This window comes from Ictidomys tridecemlineatus, chromosome 2 (assembly GCF_052094955.1).
Source record: "Ictidomys tridecemlineatus isolate mIctTri1 chromosome 2, mIctTri1.hap1, whole genome shotgun sequence".
NCBI classification, from domain to species: Eukaryota; Metazoa; Chordata; class Mammalia; order Rodentia; family Sciuridae; genus Ictidomys; species Ictidomys tridecemlineatus.
In genome coordinates this window covers 155,447,415-155,466,487 of record NC_135478.1, presented here as the reverse complement: position 1 = coordinate 155,466,487, position 19,073 = coordinate 155,447,415, and the positions used below count along the sequence as shown (strand labels likewise).

The 19,073-nt window shown below is 34.1% G+C and overlaps 1 protein-coding gene across 29 annotated transcripts in view; it reads left to right on the top strand.

Moving 5' to 3' along the window:
* The window catches only part of Hdac9 (histone deacetylase 9), an 860,512-nt gene that overhangs the window by 457,908 nt on the left and 383,531 nt on the right, over window positions 1-19,073 (top strand). For 13 of the 29 annotated variants that reach the window (XM_078040000.1, XM_078040014.1, XM_078040001.1 and 10 more), the window contains 4 exons: window positions 5,355-5,596; window positions 9,371-9,536; window positions 10,595-10,721; window positions 12,966-13,087. In XM_078040000.1, the coding sequence (XP_077896126.1) occupies window positions 5,355-5,596; window positions 9,371-9,536; window positions 10,595-10,721; window positions 12,966-13,087 (657 nt within the window). The remainder of the gene's footprint in view (window positions 1-5,354; window positions 5,597-9,370; window positions 9,537-10,594; window positions 10,722-12,965; window positions 13,088-19,073) is intronic. The other 16 variants (XM_078040005.1, XM_078040023.1, XM_078040019.1 and 13 more) reach the window with 6 other exon arrangements.

Here is a 19,073-nt window from a genome sequence, read left to right as displayed (position 1 = left end):
GACAACAGGTTGCCTCTCCCAGTGAACAAAGCCATCGGGCCCCAATTTTCCCAGCTTTCTATGCATGAAAGGAAGAAGAGAGAAAGCAGAATACATGATCAGAGCAGCCTCTCTTTCTCCCCAGATCTAGAAGTTTTAGTGCCTGTGTCCATTTGTCAGTGGTTGTGGACAACCATTTTTTGGTGTAAAGAACATAAGTGTGAATTAGCTCAGCAGGGATACTGTATCCTGAGTTGCTGCCTCTGCAATTATGAATATTAACTGAGATGGTTTCTCAATTCCAGGGCTGTTAAAAAGTTAATTCAGAGTGCTAAGGGTAATCAAGTAGCCATGAGATTGTTGAACATGGTTCCATTTTTTTTTTTTTTTGTGGCAGTTCTGAGTGGAAAAATTAACTAATTGATGCACAAATTGGTGGTGTGACTGAGACAATTTTTTGTGTGAAAACCTGTATTTTGAACACCGCTGCTTTGATGGCACCACGATCTGCCTTCAGCCTTAGTGTGGTTGTACATGGACAAAAGAGTGTATTCTTAAAATGGTCCCATCCCTGGGACCTAAAACATTCTCAAAATGGGGGCTCCTTGTTTTCAAAGCAGCCGATGAAATAGCAACCCAAGTCTTGTTTTTGAACATGTGAAAATTCTCTCTGCTTACCTTTGTTAAGAATAAGAGCATCTAAAGTGAAGCCTACTGTATTATTCTTAGCACTCCGAATTAACTTTATAACAGCTCTGGAATTGAAAAAATAACTCATATTTCTCACAGTAATTTAAACAACATATATGTATGTTGCTTAAATAAACATAATTATTCTAAACATCTGTATGATCTCAGATTTTCTTTTGTTTTTCAAGTGGGAACTTTTTCATTTATAGGTTCATGAAAAACTGTTTCTAGATAATTACATCAGTAGGTAAATATTCCACAGATAAAGGAGTCATAGCCAAAGAAGTAAGCTGTGAAGAAAGAATGAACAGGATTTTATAAAATGGTAATTCAGACTAGAGAATATACATGTGGAAATGTTCTGACTGGGCATTTGGTATATAAGAAGTAGAATAATATAAAATCACATATGTTTGCATATATTTGTAATCTCAAACAGGGGGTGTCCATGTAAAGCTCCGTCATGGTTCTTTCTCAAATGTGTCATGAGGTACTGAGATCTGTTTAAAAGAATCTGAGTCATTTATAGCCAATATTAGTATTACTATTTTTTCCCTATCACCTTCCTTCTAAAGTATGTATCCTTGACCACCTGTTCTGAGTAATTTCTGAGGAATTTTAATATTTCCAAACAAGGTACATTGTGAACAGAGACAATTCCATTTACTCACTGTCAAAACTGGTGGTTAATTTTTCCTTGTAATTGATTATTCCTATTTATGATAACAGAGCAGCTCTAGACAATGCCCACTTTTTCACATTCTCTGATAAGAAATGGACTACAACTTGTTGAAATTCAGCTTTAGCGTTGTTACTATTATTGCTCCTGGGGAGGCTCACTAGCCTGTCACAAAAGATGTAAGAAAAATATAACGTCCCTTTTGGAATCTGATGAGCCTTTGTCACCCACAATGCAATTAATGCTAAAAATAGAAAGAATGACTATGATATGATTATGATTAGGCAGAGATGAGCTATTGTCCAAGTAACAGGAACTAATCCAGCAGGCCAAAGATGACCTACCCAGAACCATCAGTTTGCTGATTGCCATTTCTCTCTGGGTTTGATGAAATATTCATGCCTTTGCTCTCCTCTCTGCAGGCACTATTGATTTCTTGTATAAACGTTGCTATATTTAGTCTAGACAAATGGAATGTGGATTGCTGCTGAATAAATTGGATGAAAGACTGGGATCTTGCCTGCCGCTTTCTCTCAGTCTTGGGCAATTATTTATAATCAAGAGCAGTTTTTGTAAGTTGAGGGTGATTTTTCACAATTTAGTGATTAGTCTCTGAACAAAGGCAAGCAGTTAGACACAATCATTTGTGTTGGGATAGCAGGTTAAGAAGTCAAATTACCCTTTGAGGTTTACAATAACTGTTTCAGAGAGTTGTGGGATTTTTTTTTCTTATCTTTTTTTTTTTTGCCGAAAAATAAATTTAAGGGGTTGATCTTTGTACTTTATGGATAATAGGAATGCCAGTAAGGAGAGACTACAGGGTCTTTTGGATTTTTACATTTTGTCTTTATTGAGTTAAAATCTGACCTTTGTTTACTGGGATTTTCATGTAAAAACTGAAGGCCATAGTTTGGCTTTTTTAATGTAAAATCAAATATATAATTAACAGTCATTGCTTTGGGTTGAAATTAAGCCAGCTTTTTAAGTTAATGCTCAAAATCTCATGTTACCATAGAACTGACTGAAAGTTCGACATTGGGCATTACAACTAAGAGATCTCATAGGCCATCATCCTCATTTGCTTTCAGACTTGTCACAATTAATTTCTTTCCTTTCATAAATATCATGTTTTAGAAGACATTGTCTATCAAACTAGGGTTTATTAATGAATCATTTTCTCATTTTTATTAAAGTGTCACAAAAAGTACCATCAGTGAAAACCTCTGATCAGTACATGCGATTCTGAAAAATAGCCAATATTAACACCCAAGATTGGTACTCATTTACATGCACATGCACATACAATTCAAACGACATGCAAGGACATTTACAGCTTTAGTATTTGAAACCATAACATCTACAGACAGGATTTCTGTTAGGCTTTCTTAACTCATTGAAAATAGCTCTTAAATCCATATGGAATATTAACTTTGCAGTTCCCAGTGCGGAATCTGAAAATCAAATTTAGATACTTATAAGAATACTCAGAATATTAGTTGCAATTTTGAAAAATAGAGAAAAGAAGAAAAAGGAGAAGAATCACTCATATTTCCATTCAAATTACAACCATACCCTATTCCCTGTATCACCAGTCTTTGCTATTAGAATTCACAGACCAATATGATTAAGAACCTAAATAAAATATATAATTAGTGAGGGCTGGAATTTTTGTCTTTTAAAAACTACTGAACCCCATCATATAGAATAAAATCCAGGGACTTTAAGGGGATAAGTAATACATATTTAGTATATTGGCTAATTTAATTTTATTTACTTGTAGTATAAATGTATGTTCATTATTCTTTTTTTACTTCATGATATAACAGCATTTTTAATGTTCTTATAAACATTATATTTTTAGTGATTGTGTCTATATATATATATATATTTAACCAAATGGATATAACATATTTTACTTTTACATTTTCTTGTAGTTGGGGATTTCAATATTTGATAAAAATAATATTGCAGTAAACAATAGGTCATTGAACTTGTCTTTTTTTCTCGGTTAGTATTATTTCTGTAAGATATATTTCAAGAGGTGGGAAATCTGAATCAAATGGCAGAAATATTTGATAACTCTTGACACATATCATCAAATTGATTTTGCAGAACTTTTATATCAATTGGCAGCACCATTTGCAATAAATGATTTGGTCACAGGCTTGCACTGTACAATGGTGTGTTATATGCACACAGATGTATACATATACATGAATCGTATATGATAATTGAATATTTATGCAATATTTTTATTTATAATTCTAATTTCTTTACTAGTGAAGGTAATTTTTCACTTGCTACACTGTGTGCTTTTCTTTTTCTAGAAGTGTTAGTATATTCATTTTCTAATATTTAATAGAAATAATACCATTTTTTCCTATTTTTTCTTATATTGATTTATTATAATATGTAAGATATTGCCATTTTAATATAATTTTAAAAAGCAAAACCAAAATTTTTATTGAGAAATGTCCTATAAGCTATAAGTTTTATGAATGAGTGATCTAACTTGATCCTTTTAACAACCTGATTGTTACTATTATTGTAGATATCTCATTTTAAGGTACTGATACCTAGAGAAGTCAATAACATCTTCAGGGTTGCACATGGAAAAATGAGAATAGATATTTAGAGTTTAGAGCAGAAATTGAAAACTAGCAGCCTTCATATTAGAGTTGGATTATAGAAGGATTTTGTTAAGCTCCCAGAATGCTTACTTTTTTGAAAAAAACTTTCAATTAAAAATTTGGTTATCTTAATGTGTATATTGGGTTTGAATATTTTCCCTGTGAATAATTGGTTGGATCCGAATAGTAGTTCACTTCTTTCAAAAGAGACATAACATCCAGTTTCCATTCCAAAATCCCTACTGTCTTTAATTTGTCTCATTTAATTATAAATCTCTCCTGATTCCTGTGGGATAGAATCATACTCAAAATATTTCATGACCAATCAGAATGGACACTAGGCATAAACAGCTAATGCCTCTGGACATCACCCAGTGAGTGAGCGTTCTTGCTTTACTGTTAGGAAGCAACATTCTTATCTATTAGAAGTTGTACTGAGCACTTTACATGCATTATCTCATTTGATTTTCGTCAATTTAAATATTATCTTTTATAGTTATCCTTAGATCAGCAGATCTTTCTTCCTTTGGTGGGTGGTTTAATTAATTATAACTTTCAGTTTCCTTATACTTCTGCTTTGTTTATTTCAGAAATGAGGTTATGGAGATACAGATGATTACTGCTTAAAGACTGGCACTTAGAAACCTGACCACTTTCACTCTGTGGTGTTTGGCTTTGGCCACCCATTTGCATCATTTTTATGGTTAATTGACATTTCCCACATTTGTCTTTTTTTTTTTTTTTCCCGAAGAGGACAACCTTCCCCGATAGAGGAGGACTGGTCTTCGGTCAAGGGTATACGAGTAGCTGCGCTCCCCTGCTAGAACCTCCAAACAAGCTCTCCCACATTTGTCTTATAGATCTGTATTCTTTTTTTTTTTTTTTTTTTGCTAGGCCCGATATCCCTGTAAATATATTACAAGTTTTACTTTTTTATGGTCGAATGTCTTTCTGACTCTAATTTTAGAAAAGTTCATAAATGCCCATATTGATTTGTTGTAGAATTTCTTTCTTGATATATGACATCTTTCTCTTAATGTTGTCTTATTTTTTGGTCCCAAGTTGACTTAATATTTTTTAAGTGGTCTAGTTGAGAAATTTTATGAACGACTTTGATACCAGTGAACTCATCTTGTTGAACAACAAGAGAAGTACAGAAGATTCAGGGCAGAGTACAAAATACTGAATGAAAGTTAGCACATGGTCCATTTATAAAAACTGACATACAAAAGCCTTTCTATTGTGATTATAAAGAAATGACTAGAATCATTGACCTAAGACTTGTTATACGGGATATAGTATAGTATCTTATTTTTTGCTTGTTTCCAAATTATTGTATTAATCCCCCCTTCCCTTTTTTTCCCCTCGTTTTCTAGTGGATGTGAAGTCAGAGGTTCCAGTGGGTCTGGAGCCCATTTCGCCTTTAGACTTAAGGACAGACCTCAGGATGATGATGCCTGTGGTGGACCCTGTTGTCCGTGAAAAGCAACTGCAGCAGGAGTTACTTCTTATCCAGCAGCAGCAACAAATCCAGAAGCAACTCCTGATAGCAGAGTTTCAGAAACAGCATGAGAACTTGACCCGGCAACATCAGGCCCAGCTTCAGGAACACATCAAGGTAGCAAATGTTTCTTTTGTCTCTGATCTTAGTCCGGGCATCTGCACCATGACATACATGGGCATGAGAAGTACCCATGGGAGAAAGGAGGGGGAAGTTTCCCTGTGATTAAGACATGGATATATGGCTTGAAGGTAATTTGTGTTGTATTAGTAAAAACCTTGGGTAAGTACCTGCTGAAAACCTGCTTTGCTTAATAGAGAGATTTCTACCACTCTTATCCTTTGGCTTAAGAGGATCACTCCTAAGGAGTAGTAATTTCCCAACTTGCCCCTCTCATTTAGATTCTCTCCAATATGTTCATTTGTCCCATCTTACCATCAAGAACCATGAACCTGGAAAGACCCATTTTATATTTATATAGAATCTGCATAAACAGTTTACCAGAAAGGATAAATTAGTCACCTTATATGAACCGAGAGGACTTTTTTTTTTAGTACTGGGGCTTGAAATGAGAGCTTTTCATGTGACATGCTAGGCAGTCTCTCTGCCACCATGCCATTATATCCAAGCCCCTCAAGGGTGTTTTATATGGACAAACTGGTGAAAATATTTTAATGTTTATGTAGGATTGTAGATAAAAACTTATTGAATTTTGAGGAGAGTTGACATTTTATGATTTGGGTTGTTTAGATTATCCCAAAAGAAATATATCCATATCCTATCCCAGAATTATTTTCACAATGGCCTATTATCAGATTATTATTGCTATAATATAACCATGTATTCATTTTTTTTGTATCTTCAGATAGAAATACTTTATTCATATTTTTCAACTATTTGACAAAGACTTTTAAAAGCAAGGATCTTTAAATTTGATGAAGTAAATATTTGACTTGAACTTACTATGACAATAATATAAAATAGCATATATTTATGATAAAATTTTATTTTTATATCTAAGTCCTTCAAAGATGACTTCAACATATATTAATTTATTAATATAATGAATTCTGTGTTATATTTTGTCAGTCTGTATTCTAGGAACTTAATCTTTTGCTTGCATATCAGGTACCACCGATGTGAGGTTGGTATAGGTAACTAATCTTTGCAAATATAATTTTACCAAGTTAATATTCCAGTGGCTGGGAAGATCGAATACTATCTCCTTCCCTGTGTTTCCTTAGGGTATACCTTCCTTAGCCTGGAGGTCTATATTATCTATCTTCATTTTAAGAAAGACTCAAATATCTGATACAAAATATAACTTTTTCTTTTACTAATGAACATTCCCAAAAGAACTCTTTCATATTATTGATATAGAAGATACTTTAAAAGTAAGAGTAAGAATTTACTTTTGGGTCCCTTATGGAATCTGTAGTTCAGGGCTGCATTTTAAAATATGAGTAAACTTTATTCTGTTTATGAACTTATTTTTGAATGAATGCCAAAGTATTGTTTTGATTTGACTTTGAAATAATAATGGGAACATTGACGCCTTGATCTCTTTCCTTAGTCCTCCCAGATGTGTTAGGTTAGAAGTGATGCATGAGGAAGATTTGTACTCTCCACCTAGTTGGTGAAGGAACTGTGTAGTTCATTTACTTCTCTATGAGTCATGTTTCCCTGAATACAGGGTAATGCCAATAAGTCATTAGCATATTAGTTGCTTGTCTTTAAGTTTCTACTTTTCATTTTTATTTGGTGCCTTTTGTAGTCAGAAGATTAGTATAATTTTTTGAAAATAGCTTATTATTTAACTTTACTCAAAAACTAATAGTAGAAAGTAGATAATTGATTCTGTGGCATAAACAAAATGATACAGTATAGGTTTATTGACATCTGGAAAATGTTGGAAAAGAGCTCTTAAGAGAATAAGGATTATGAGAAAGCCAAAAGGAAAATTTGGCTTTTAAAGTGATTTCCAAATTAATGCATTATTTTTCTCAGAAGCTAAAGACATATTTAAAATTTCCTTTTAAGATTAGGAAGTTATTTACTTTTTAACTTTTTATTTCATTTTGTTTCTTTTTATGGGTAAGGCTAAAAGTTAATAGTTTTAATTCTCATTAAGATTTTACTTACACGAGGAAGGTACAGTCCATGAGCTTTAAATATGCACCTTTTTAACTCTCTTGCTTCTTTAATAATCAACATCTGTTGAGTTTGGTTTCTCTTATCCCATTTTTCCACCTAGTAAGCTGAGGTAGAGGTAAATCATGTAATTTTCCAAAGCTACACAGCCAGAAATTAGTTGTTCCAAGAACTATAGTCTTGCCTTGTCTACCCCCACAGCTCCTAAATCACCCTGCCTTGCTCAGGGGTCAGAACATCTGGAAATAGATGGGTGAAGTCTTTATTTCTTTCTATTTTTTAAACCTCTTTCATGCAATCTTTGTAGTGAATAGTAGCTATGGTAATGAGACTGTGTGCTTTTCTAGACTCCTAAGAAAGATTGAAGTTTAGATGCACTGAGGCTTTGGATGAAGCACTGAATCAATGTGACCAATCCTAATATCTATGTAGAAGTAACATTGAAACAGTGTAATCAGAGTGAATTTTTTAAAGCCACAATGAAACATTTTAATATGAAGAGTAACCAGAACTGCTTCTAACCTTGTTCTTTGCTAGTGACAAGGGTATGATGGTTGACCTGCACACTTGCTTTCCTGTTATTCCTGAGTGACCCTGATGCCATTTCATAGAGGTTTTTTGTTTTTGTTCTATAACTTTTCAGTATAAAATTCAGAGGTTTAGGTACTAATCTAATATAAAAATATACTTTCATTAGTGTCAAAAGTTACAAAAAGTAATAATGAAAACTAATATGGTTCAAACCAAAAAACTAAATTTGTATGCATTATGAATATGAAATATGAGGAAGACTGTTCTCTATCTCACTTATGAGGAACTGAGGCTCTGAGTAGTTTAGTAACTTGTCAGGTCTCATACTAGTAATGTTGGAGGCTAAGTAGAATTCAGAGAGTCTAGTAATTCCTCAGTGGGCACATTTACTATTCTTCGTAGATATAAATTTCTCAGCCTGAAAGGAAGCTGATATCTTGAGATAACTATTAGGAATATTTCATATTCATGTTATTCATTATTTAGAAGTGAATTCATGGAACTCAGAAAGCCAAACAATAGTGCATTAGACTATAGTTTCATGGAAGTGATTTCATCTTAACCAGTGTCTCTCATCTAAACGTTTTTAAGTGCTATATGAAAGTCTAGAGACTTCTGCTATTTTGGAAGATGAACCTATTATGGACACGCAGATTGCCTTAGTCTATTGAGAATATTTTCTGTAAGGTTTTGACATTTTCAACCTTCATTCTATTTCAGGTATATTTCCCCCAATTGACTCATATCTCACCATTTTATTCAGCTTGATTATTTTCACATCATTTCTTAGGTTAAGAACTGAAGATTTAGGTTACTTATTAATAATGTGAGAGACTTTGTGAAATAGACTTCTAGGCAGTCCCTGCACTTGCCTGTTTGTATATTTCGTATGTACAAAGGGAGTTTGTCAGGGAACTAAATATTTAATCAACATAAACTAAAATATATGAGTGGATTTGGTAATTATCTTTGATAAGGAGACACAGGGAATGGAGTTAGCTAAAAACCGTATCTGTCAGTGATAATAAGACCATCTTGACATTTAGTTGCTTGCCTTCAGATTTTGATGCTTTTCAAAAAGAGTGGGTAAAACTATGAACTAATGACACACAAGTTCCAAAAGCTCATAACATTTCACTTTTGACCAGTCAACGTTGACTACCAAGCTTAAAGAAATTGCACACTCTCATGTCTTTCTCTTCTCGCAAGTTGCAACAGGAACTTCTAGCCATAAAACAGCAACAAGAACTCCTAGAAAAGGAGCAGAAACTGGAGCAGCAGAGGCAAGAACAGGAAGTAGAGAGGCATCGCAGAGAACAGCAGCTTCCTCCTCTCAGAGGCAAAGATAGAGGACGAGAAAGTAAGAGGCACCAGGGTAAAAGACGGACTCTCTTCCCTCACCTTGAACTGATCATCATTTGTAAAGAAGCCTGATAAACAGTGGAATTAAAATTATCAAAACTTCCAGTGTTTAATTAAGATAATAAATTATAGACTCAAGTATAAAGCTTGACATTCATATATCAGCTCTCTATTCAGTCTGCTGGGTATCATAGAAGTAAACGTAACAGTGGAAAGATGATATTTTTGTTCTTTGGGACCTTAAACATAATGTCATACTAAAGCAGTCTTGTATAAACCATTCTGTTTAATAACAAAGTTGCTTCCACATAGCCTCATTATTTCTTTCCTCCTGGCCAAGTAATTAAGCATTGCTCCGCAAGCCACATCTAGCCTCCATTTAATTTCTGAATACTCAGACTTTGGAAAGATTTAAGGCAGCATATTTGAAAACGTTCCGTCCACAAGAGGGAGACAAATCCAAATAATTCCCCATATTAGGTCAGTTCAAACTCAGGTCGTAGCGAGGTTTAAATTTGATGACTTGAACTGAATTGTCAGCAATATTTATTTGTTTAATGCTCAAAGGGGTTTTTAAAAATGTTAAGTTTTTCAAACTATAAACCCAGAAAAGATCATTTTAATGTATTTAAGGGATCTGATATGGTCCCCCAAGAATCTTGATTTTTAAAACACAGTGTTTTGTTCCTCAGCAGTGTTTTTTAAACTTAAAAAGACATTAATATTAATTCCAGGAATCCCCTTTCTGCAAAAGCAATTAAAGAACTCATTGAAGGTCTTTTGGAAATTGGCACTTTAACTAATAAGTTGCAAAGTATCGCCGTGCCATTTTCTAAAGCCTATTTAGATCCTGGTTTCTTATTTTAATAGGAAAACTTTATATCCTATGACCAATGATGTTACTTCTTAATCATTGTTAAATATTCTAGACGCATGAGAGGACAAGATTCACAATCAACATCTGTTTCTCTCTCTCTCTCTCTCTCTCTCTCTCTCTCTCTCTCTCTCTCTCTCTCTCTCTCTCTCTCTCTCGTGTGTGTGTGTGTGTGTGTGTGTGTGTGTGTGTTTCAGGGGCAGTGGCAAGTACAGAAGTAAAGCAGAAGCTTCAAGAATTCCTGTTGAGTAAATCAGCAACGAAAGACACTCCAACTAATGGAAAAAATCATTCCGTGAGCCGCCATCCCAAGCTCTGGTACACGTATGTTCAGTGTTTGGCTATTTTCATTCTCAGGGGTAAAGAGCACAGGTTCTGTATTTAGCTGAGCAGGGAGCAAATCCTGGGCCTGCCATTTCTCAGCTGTGTGGCTCTGGGCAAGTTCCTTGAATTCTCTAAGGATCAGTTTCCTTCTCCATAAAAAGAGGATAATAATAGTACCTGCCTTCTAGGGTTGCTGGGAAGGTCCTATGAAATAAGGTGATAAAGTTACTCATAACCAAGAGCAGTGCTTAACAAATATTAGCGTTTGTCATCTTGAGGACAAAAAAAATATATTTTTTTCTTTGTTGAACAAATAACTGACAAATGCAGTTTGACAAATGGGACCTAGAAATGAATTTGTATTTTTAATCTTTCTGTTCTAAAGTGGTACATCCGATATCTACATGTCTAAAGATTTGTCAGATTGTGATTTTTATTTTATTTTGCTTAGCTTGATATGAAATGGAAGTGATGGCTATATTTAGAAGTCCAGATGATTTTTGACTCAATAAAAAAAATAATAAGGAAGGAAGAGAAAGAAGGAAAAGGAAAGGAAGAGAAGGGAGGTAGTTAAATAAATAAATCTTAAGTCTTCAGTAAGTGAGTATTTTACCCCTGCCCACTACACCTCATTTCTTTCCAGTGTATGGCTTCTGACACATACACGGACAACATGGTGCCCTGTGGTATTTGAGTTTTTATGGAATTGTATTTTCCCAAGTCCAGTAAAGAGATATTATGTAATATATAATTCTTTTTCTATAAAATATGAAGGATGTGGTAATCAGAGCAAAGATTGAAAGGCAAATCGCATTTGGATTAATTAATAGACAATGGTTTCACTTCTCTCATAAATGTGTTTACTGAATGACCATAGGATTTTAAATGAACATATTTTTTAATTGCTCACATCATCAAGGATAGGAAGTAAATACTCAATTACTCTATTATATGGAAATTGCAAGCATCCTAGGAGATGTTTTATACAATTATTATAAGTCTATTTTATAGGTATCTACCCTTTTTTGCATCCTGAATAAAAAGTAACAGGCAGATTCCAGAATGTTTTACGCATTTTAATGGTTTTTATAATCACATGCATGTCAGTTAACTTGAGAAACTGACTACTGAAGTTTTCAGATATTTAATCAACATCCCAAAGCATTTTAAAAGAAATACAATTGTTAGCCAAAATTGCATTCATAATTTATAACTAATTTATATGTCCCTTAAAATTAAAGCCTGTTTTAAGAAAAGATAATGCTATTTTTTACTTAGAAACAACCTCATGCAAATAATTCTTAACTGCAAATTCTTTGGCTGTTCTCTTGAATATATTAAATGTGGCTCTCACATGTTATTTAGCAATTCTGTCTTATTTAATTGAACTTCAGTAGGGTCCACCTCCAGATAACCACAAGTCATTAATCTGTGAATATGAATTTAATACCATTTTTCCAGTTATAGGTAGATGAAATATCCTTAAAACAACCAATTCTTAAGAATATTCAAATAAATAGTACTGATAGAACAACCATTGTGATAATGGTGCTATGCCCTGTTCATTGTTTTCATTGTATATAACAATTATAAAGGTAAATAGCAGCGAGGTGGTTTGTTTCAGTCCTATGAAGCACTCTCCAGTAGCACAATTGCATATTTTTCAGTGTAGTCACCCAGGAAAGAAAAATATTTTTAAAATTTAGTTTCATATTGAGGAAGAATGTGGTCTCCATGCCACACCTCTGGAACTCAAGAGACCTGAGACTCTTGACAGTGTATTGTCTTGTCACTAAAGAAGTCATGTTCAAGTACTTGAATGTGCTATCTATTTTTAAAGAACTCCTTGTATACGTCTATACCTTGGTTGTTCTACATTTATAAATAAAAAGGGATCCAGACAATGATGTTTTTTTCCCACTAGTATGACACTTAAGAAAACATGCACAGTAATCTCAAATTATCAAAACCTCTGGCATTTGGTAAATTCTTCTTTTTAGTGAGGTGAACTTTTCTATGTGACTGTATGACCAAACACACAGTGGACATTCTTAGGCATCCTGGGTTACTCTATAACATAGTGCTATAGTGAACGTGGTTACATGAAGCTGTGGTTTGTATACACTAGGAAAAAGGAACATAAACACAGCTGAGGCGCGTGTACAGCATGTGCAACTGATTATTGCTGACCAACATGCAGTAAAAACTCCAGCGTCAATGGTGAACCTTCTTTGTCTTTTGCAGGGCTGCCCACCACACATCATTGGATCAAAGCTCTCCGCCCCTAAGTGGAACATCTCCATCCTACAAATACACATTACCAGGAGCACAAGATACCAAGGACGATTTTCCCCTTCGAAAAACTGGTAAGTTGACTTAACACAAACCCACTTGCTCTTCCATAACTTACCGGTTGTTTTATTTGGTCACTTATAGAGGAAAATCAAAGGGTTTGAATTATAGGTATTAAATACCTCCCTTCTCCTGCACCCAGTACACACAAACATGCTAACATGGTTGGGTGCACATGCAAACACAAACAGTCCCCCACACAGAATCACATACTTCCCTACCTATTCACTATCTCATCAGGGCAACTTTTTTTAAATTTAAAAGACAATCATTTTTGATTGTTAGCCAAATATTTTTGTATTTACAATGAAGACTAGAGTAATAGAAAATAGAAATTTGATCCCTCAGAAAATTTAACTATTTTCCATTAGTGAAGCCCTTTAATTGCCTCCACTATTTTTCTCCTGAGCCTCAATGATTTTCTACAAAAATGGGTATAAACATTTTATTTTGCCTGAAAAAGTATGTTTTTAACTTTAACTGCTTATATGGTGAAAACAGGTAAGGCCAAGGATACCTTCCTGAGTAAGTGACTTGCCTAATGTCTCACAGATTGAAGAATTGAGAACAAGAATTTGGACCTAGTTATCTCCATATAGTTATACTAAAATTTATATAGGGGGTCTGGCATAATAAAGCTTGTATTTAGAATTTAGTAAAATTCTATGTAGCTCTAAGGGCTATGTTTGTTTTCCCATCTTCTTCTCCTTTGTGAGCTTTCTGAGATGTGTATACTTAATGTGTCATGTGCTCTTATCACTATAAAAAGTATATTTAAACATTATTTAGATATACACTATAAAAGTATATTTAAACATTATTTAGATATACAGAAAAATAGCATTTGTATACATTCTGTTCTAAATCTTATGATGTTTGCCAAATACAGTTTTTAGATAGGGCAGTTGTCATTTTAAAAAATTTATATCCATAATTTATCTGAAAAGTTTTCATAAAGGATAGTTTAGTCTGTTGTATTTTATTCAGGACTACTTTAAAAAGTATAGATTTCTGTATATAAAATCTATAGAGTAATAATGATTTCAAATATTTATATTCATTCTCCAAGAAGTTTTGAGTAATTAAAGAGGATGTGGATTGTAAAAACATATATTGAAGCAATTTTCTGTCATATAATTTAGCTATAGCATAATGAAGATCTAAAAAATAAATCAATCATGAATAAAATGTATTACCCACAATGTAGCTCATATTATTCCAGATACTGGGAAAGAATGGTTACATGTCATACATGTCACAAAGCAATCTGTGCCTTTTTTTTTTTTTGTAGCCTAAAGGATTTAGTGTTTCTGAGTTGAGAGGTGTAGTAAAATACTTTTATGGAAGCCTACACAGACTCATGAATGACTGCGTTTTACATATTGTATCAGTATTTCTCACTATTATCAACAAATCATATTGCCTTTCTCATAAATAAACTTCTCTGGGATAAAAGGAAAAAAGTGAAGAGTAGCCTCTATATATTTCAAAAACATGGAATATAGTTTATGAAAATTGATTCCTAAAGGACATGTGACTTAGAATGTGGGGACTTTGATCTACAACCTTTACATTTAGTTGCACGAGTATCTTGTGGAGGAGCTAGGGACAAAGATTTTGTGAATATTGCCCCAGGTCTCAGGGAGTCACTGGCATTCAAGAGCCCAGAGAATCACTAAAAGGAAAGAAAATACTGAGTCCCCTTATGGCAGGTTACTGATGAGTGATATAGTTACATTCACAGAGAAAGACTTCTGTCCTGCTGAGCACACAGCCTTTGAATATATTCTTACCACTGGGAGATTGAAAACTGACTGCAGAGCTGACACTGTCTTTGAAAAGAAGTGGCATTTGGGACCAGTAAGCATCCAGAAAGAAAATCTGATCTTTTTCAAAACTTAGGGATAAGTACTAAAAACACATACTTTGTCTCTGTTTCCATGAGAACAGGTTATAGTTTTTCCTCTCTGAAGAATGAATAGCAAGCTGTTAATTTATTCTCATTGAAATTCTCAGTTCACAGCAAAATTCAAGAGAAATTCTCATCAGGATATATGTTACACACTCTTATTGAAATCTTTGCAAATGTGCAAGACCTTTTCTGTGCCTGTTTATTTGATATATAGTAATAGTGAAAATCCTTGGCTCTTTTGAATAATATATTTTCTGTATTTGTCCGGTATTTCAAGTTTCTTCCTGTTATATTGAAAATCTGATATTTATGAAGTGTGAGGCTGTTGATCTGTAAAACTAAACATTTTCAAGCATTGTAGCAATAAAGTTCTTGAACGCCGTTAATACTTTAATATCTCTATAGGGGTTTCAAAATATTCCTAATTCAATTCCCATTGTCTTATTTAAGAAAAGCATGAAATAATTAAATACAGATGTTTTCCTCACGCTATCTATCTAAAATACTTAGAGATACCCTTCATTAATTACAAATGGGCAGAACTCTTCCAAGTCTTAGAAATTTAATACATTTGGGTTATTGCCAATTCTGTTGTGAGAAAATTTAGATATGTATTTGTGCTCAATAGAAGAGCATTGGAATATTGTCAAACAGTACTTTTACTAAATCATTTGTAGTATTTCAGGGATTCATAAGTCATTATTAAAAGGTAAACTATTAAATTTTACCATGATGAGGCAGGTGGTAATTGGGGAAACTGTTGAAGGTAATAACATTTGTGAGATGCTGTCTTATATTACATTGCATCTATGGGGCTGAAGATGTAGTTCAGTGATAGAGTACTTGCCTAGTATGTGTGAGGCTCTGGGTTCCATCACCGGTACGACAAAAAATAAAAAATAAATAAGTCAACTCCATAGGAGTATCATAGATCACGTAGCAAAATACCAGAACAGTTATTATATAATCATTCTTTGCTGTTGGAACTAGATTACCACTTCTGTTTTCTACTTGGATTTCATTGAATTCAGTCTTAGAATACACCCAACAACCTCTTTTAAGTCTATCTTTTGATCAGCATATAATACTAAATACATTTAATTTCTTTTAAATCAACATCAGTACTGATTTACCTATGCATATTAATAAGATTTAAGAGAGGAAAACTGGAACCAGAGAAAGAAAATTTCTAATGACCTTAAATTGATTAAGGTGGCCCCAGGGGTGTCCCTTAAGCTGTGAGCACAATTTGGAACCTCTCTTGACCTTTTAGTCCCTCCACCCCCAGTGACAACTCAGGAACAGTCAACTATAGAAGTCTCATTTGCCTGCAGAAATCTGACCTTTGTCTTGTAAAGTGGACCTTTACTTCCTTCCCCTTAGGAGAACCATAGTTGCCCTTAGAATCCCATTTTAGAAACATCAGAATAGTACTAATAGTTGGCTCTAATCATACTGATTCTTAGTTTAGTTTACTTTTAAATGTGGGAATTAAGTGTCTTTTATTCCTTTACAACAGTGAACATCAAAGCTTTATATAATTGATTTTGAAGTAGAGAATAACATAACTATTTTAATTTTTATATTTTTTGCCCACACTTAAAGTAGCAACTTCCTTCTAGAATTACACTCTGTGATTCCTTTTGTTCATAATACAAGGATGTGTTGATAGGGAAATTTGGAATATTTTACTGAACTTTAGACTTTGGCTGAAAATAGTACTATTGTTACAGTAGGTGACTTTTTCCTTCTTATATAACACACTGATGGACAGATAATAAACTTCAAAGTAGGGAATGGAAGCTTCTGGATCCAGGCACTTTTTAAATAGTGCCTGTTTCTCACAGAGATACTGAATATGTGGTGACTTTGAGCTGACCTTCAAAACCATTTAATGTGGATTCTGTTCCAATGAGTGTGTGCATATGTTTCATAAAATATTATGGTAAAAATTTCTGGAGGTTTTATGCTCCATTATACTATTGAGGGCTTACCCAGTGAACTTTGCCTTTCTTTGAATGTTACAGTCTTTCCATTTAATACTTCTGAACAAAGCAAGCTGGCTGGGTAGATTAACCTCTTAAAGTGCACAAGTCATATAAAGCTTGGCTTGGACTAATAAGACTGTTCCAGCCCTACTGAAATATTCATTTTAATAGTCAGCAACACTAGAATAAGACTCTAAGATGGAAGGGGTCCAAACATAAGTTAAGGTTTTGGAAGGCCAATGGCATTTTCCACACTGAGTAAATTGGAAAGGAGGCAGAGATGAGATATATAGCTTTATAAATCTCCCCTTGGTATAGAGTCAGCAGTTATGTTGTGGTACCTTGGTGACCTATTCAAGTTATTATAATCCAAAGTGAACACAAGGAAATTTTTTAAAAGCCTTATGATCTCTCTTTTTCTCTTCCTTTCTCCCTCCCCCCCTTCCTCCTCTCTTTCTCCTCTCTTTGCCTTTCTCATAGTATACAAACACATGGTCAAGTGACACACGTACATGCACACAGTTCTTCCAAGATTGCAGTAACTTAGCACTTAGGCTTACAAAAATACTTGCTCAGAATCTTATCTCAGATTGACAAATACTGGAGCATTTTCATGTGTTTTAGTATTAGCCACATTGTTGCAATGAATCTAGCTTAACAGTACTGAAATATCCTCCTCATGTAACTTTTATACCGGTTTTCCCAGAACTGAGAAGAAGTGTGGCACCATAACAAAGACTTTGAATCCACATGTGCCAGTTTGAAATTCGGGTCCTCAAGCCTGGATGATGTAGCATCTCTGGACTTTGCTTCCCTGGTCATAAATTAGGGAGAATGGTTGCACTTGATTGATACAGTTAACTTGAGGACTCAGCTGCATGTATTCAGGTAGAGCACTGAGCACCATGCCTAGGATTTAGGAACTGCTTATTCTTTATTTTATTTTATTATTATTATTTTTAGATATACATGACAGCAGAGTGTATTTCAACAAATTATACATTAAAGGAGTCTTTTATCCTAATTAGGATCCCATTCTTGTGGTTGTACATGATGTGGAGTTTCATTTATGGTGTATTCATTTATGAACATAGGAAAGTTATATCTGATTCATTCTACCCTCTTTCCTATTCCCATCTCCCTTCCCTTCCCTTCATTCTCCTTTGTCTCATCCACTGAACTTCTATTCTTCTCTCCCCCACTCCTAGAGTGCTTAGTCTTGATTTTAGGTTGTAGTTACTAAGGGATTTCAGTTTCATTTATTTTCATTATGTCAAAACTAAATCCCTTTTTGTTGTGGAAGGTCATTTTAAGATCTTCTGTTTCTTCACCTTTTATGATAAAACAAGAAACCTGAGGACAAAGTGATAAACATTTTCTTTTTTAAGCTATGTGCAACTTGCAAGGCTAATGTCAAAATAGGAATAAAGGTTTTTGATTTTGCATATTCCTTGGCATTTCAGATCCTAGTGTGGTGTCCAAAAGTAGCAGCAGCTTGTTGCATTTCTTTACCATATGAGGAGCTCTAATTGATGCTCTGTGCTTACAAGGGCCAAACTGAATTTTAATTTCTTCTTCACTTCTTTTTGAAACTAATTGACTTTTTACAACAGTTTTAGATTTATAGAAAGATAGAGCAGATAGTACAAAGTTCCTTTGTTTGACCACCCCCTTCTATTCTCAATATATTGGAGGTATGAACCACTATTAACAGATTATTATTAATGCAGTCCACAGTTTACATTAAGGTTTACTCTGTTGTAAAGTTCAGTGGTTAATAATGCAAAATATCACCTTATGGTTTGGATGTTAGGTATCCCTTCTGAAGCTCAGGTGTGAAACATGTAAGAAAGTTTAGAGGTGAAATGATTGGGTTATGAGAGCCTTAACATTATCAATGCATTAATACCCTGATAGGGATTAAGTAGGTAGTAACTGTAGGCAGGCAGGGTGTGGCTGGGGAGATGGATCATTGGGGGCATGCTTTTGGAGTTTATGTTTTCTCTGTGGTGAAAGGAGCAATCTCTTTCTCTCTGCTTTCTGACTGCCATGTTCTGAGCTGCTTCCCTCCACCATACTCTTTTGCCATGACGGTCTACC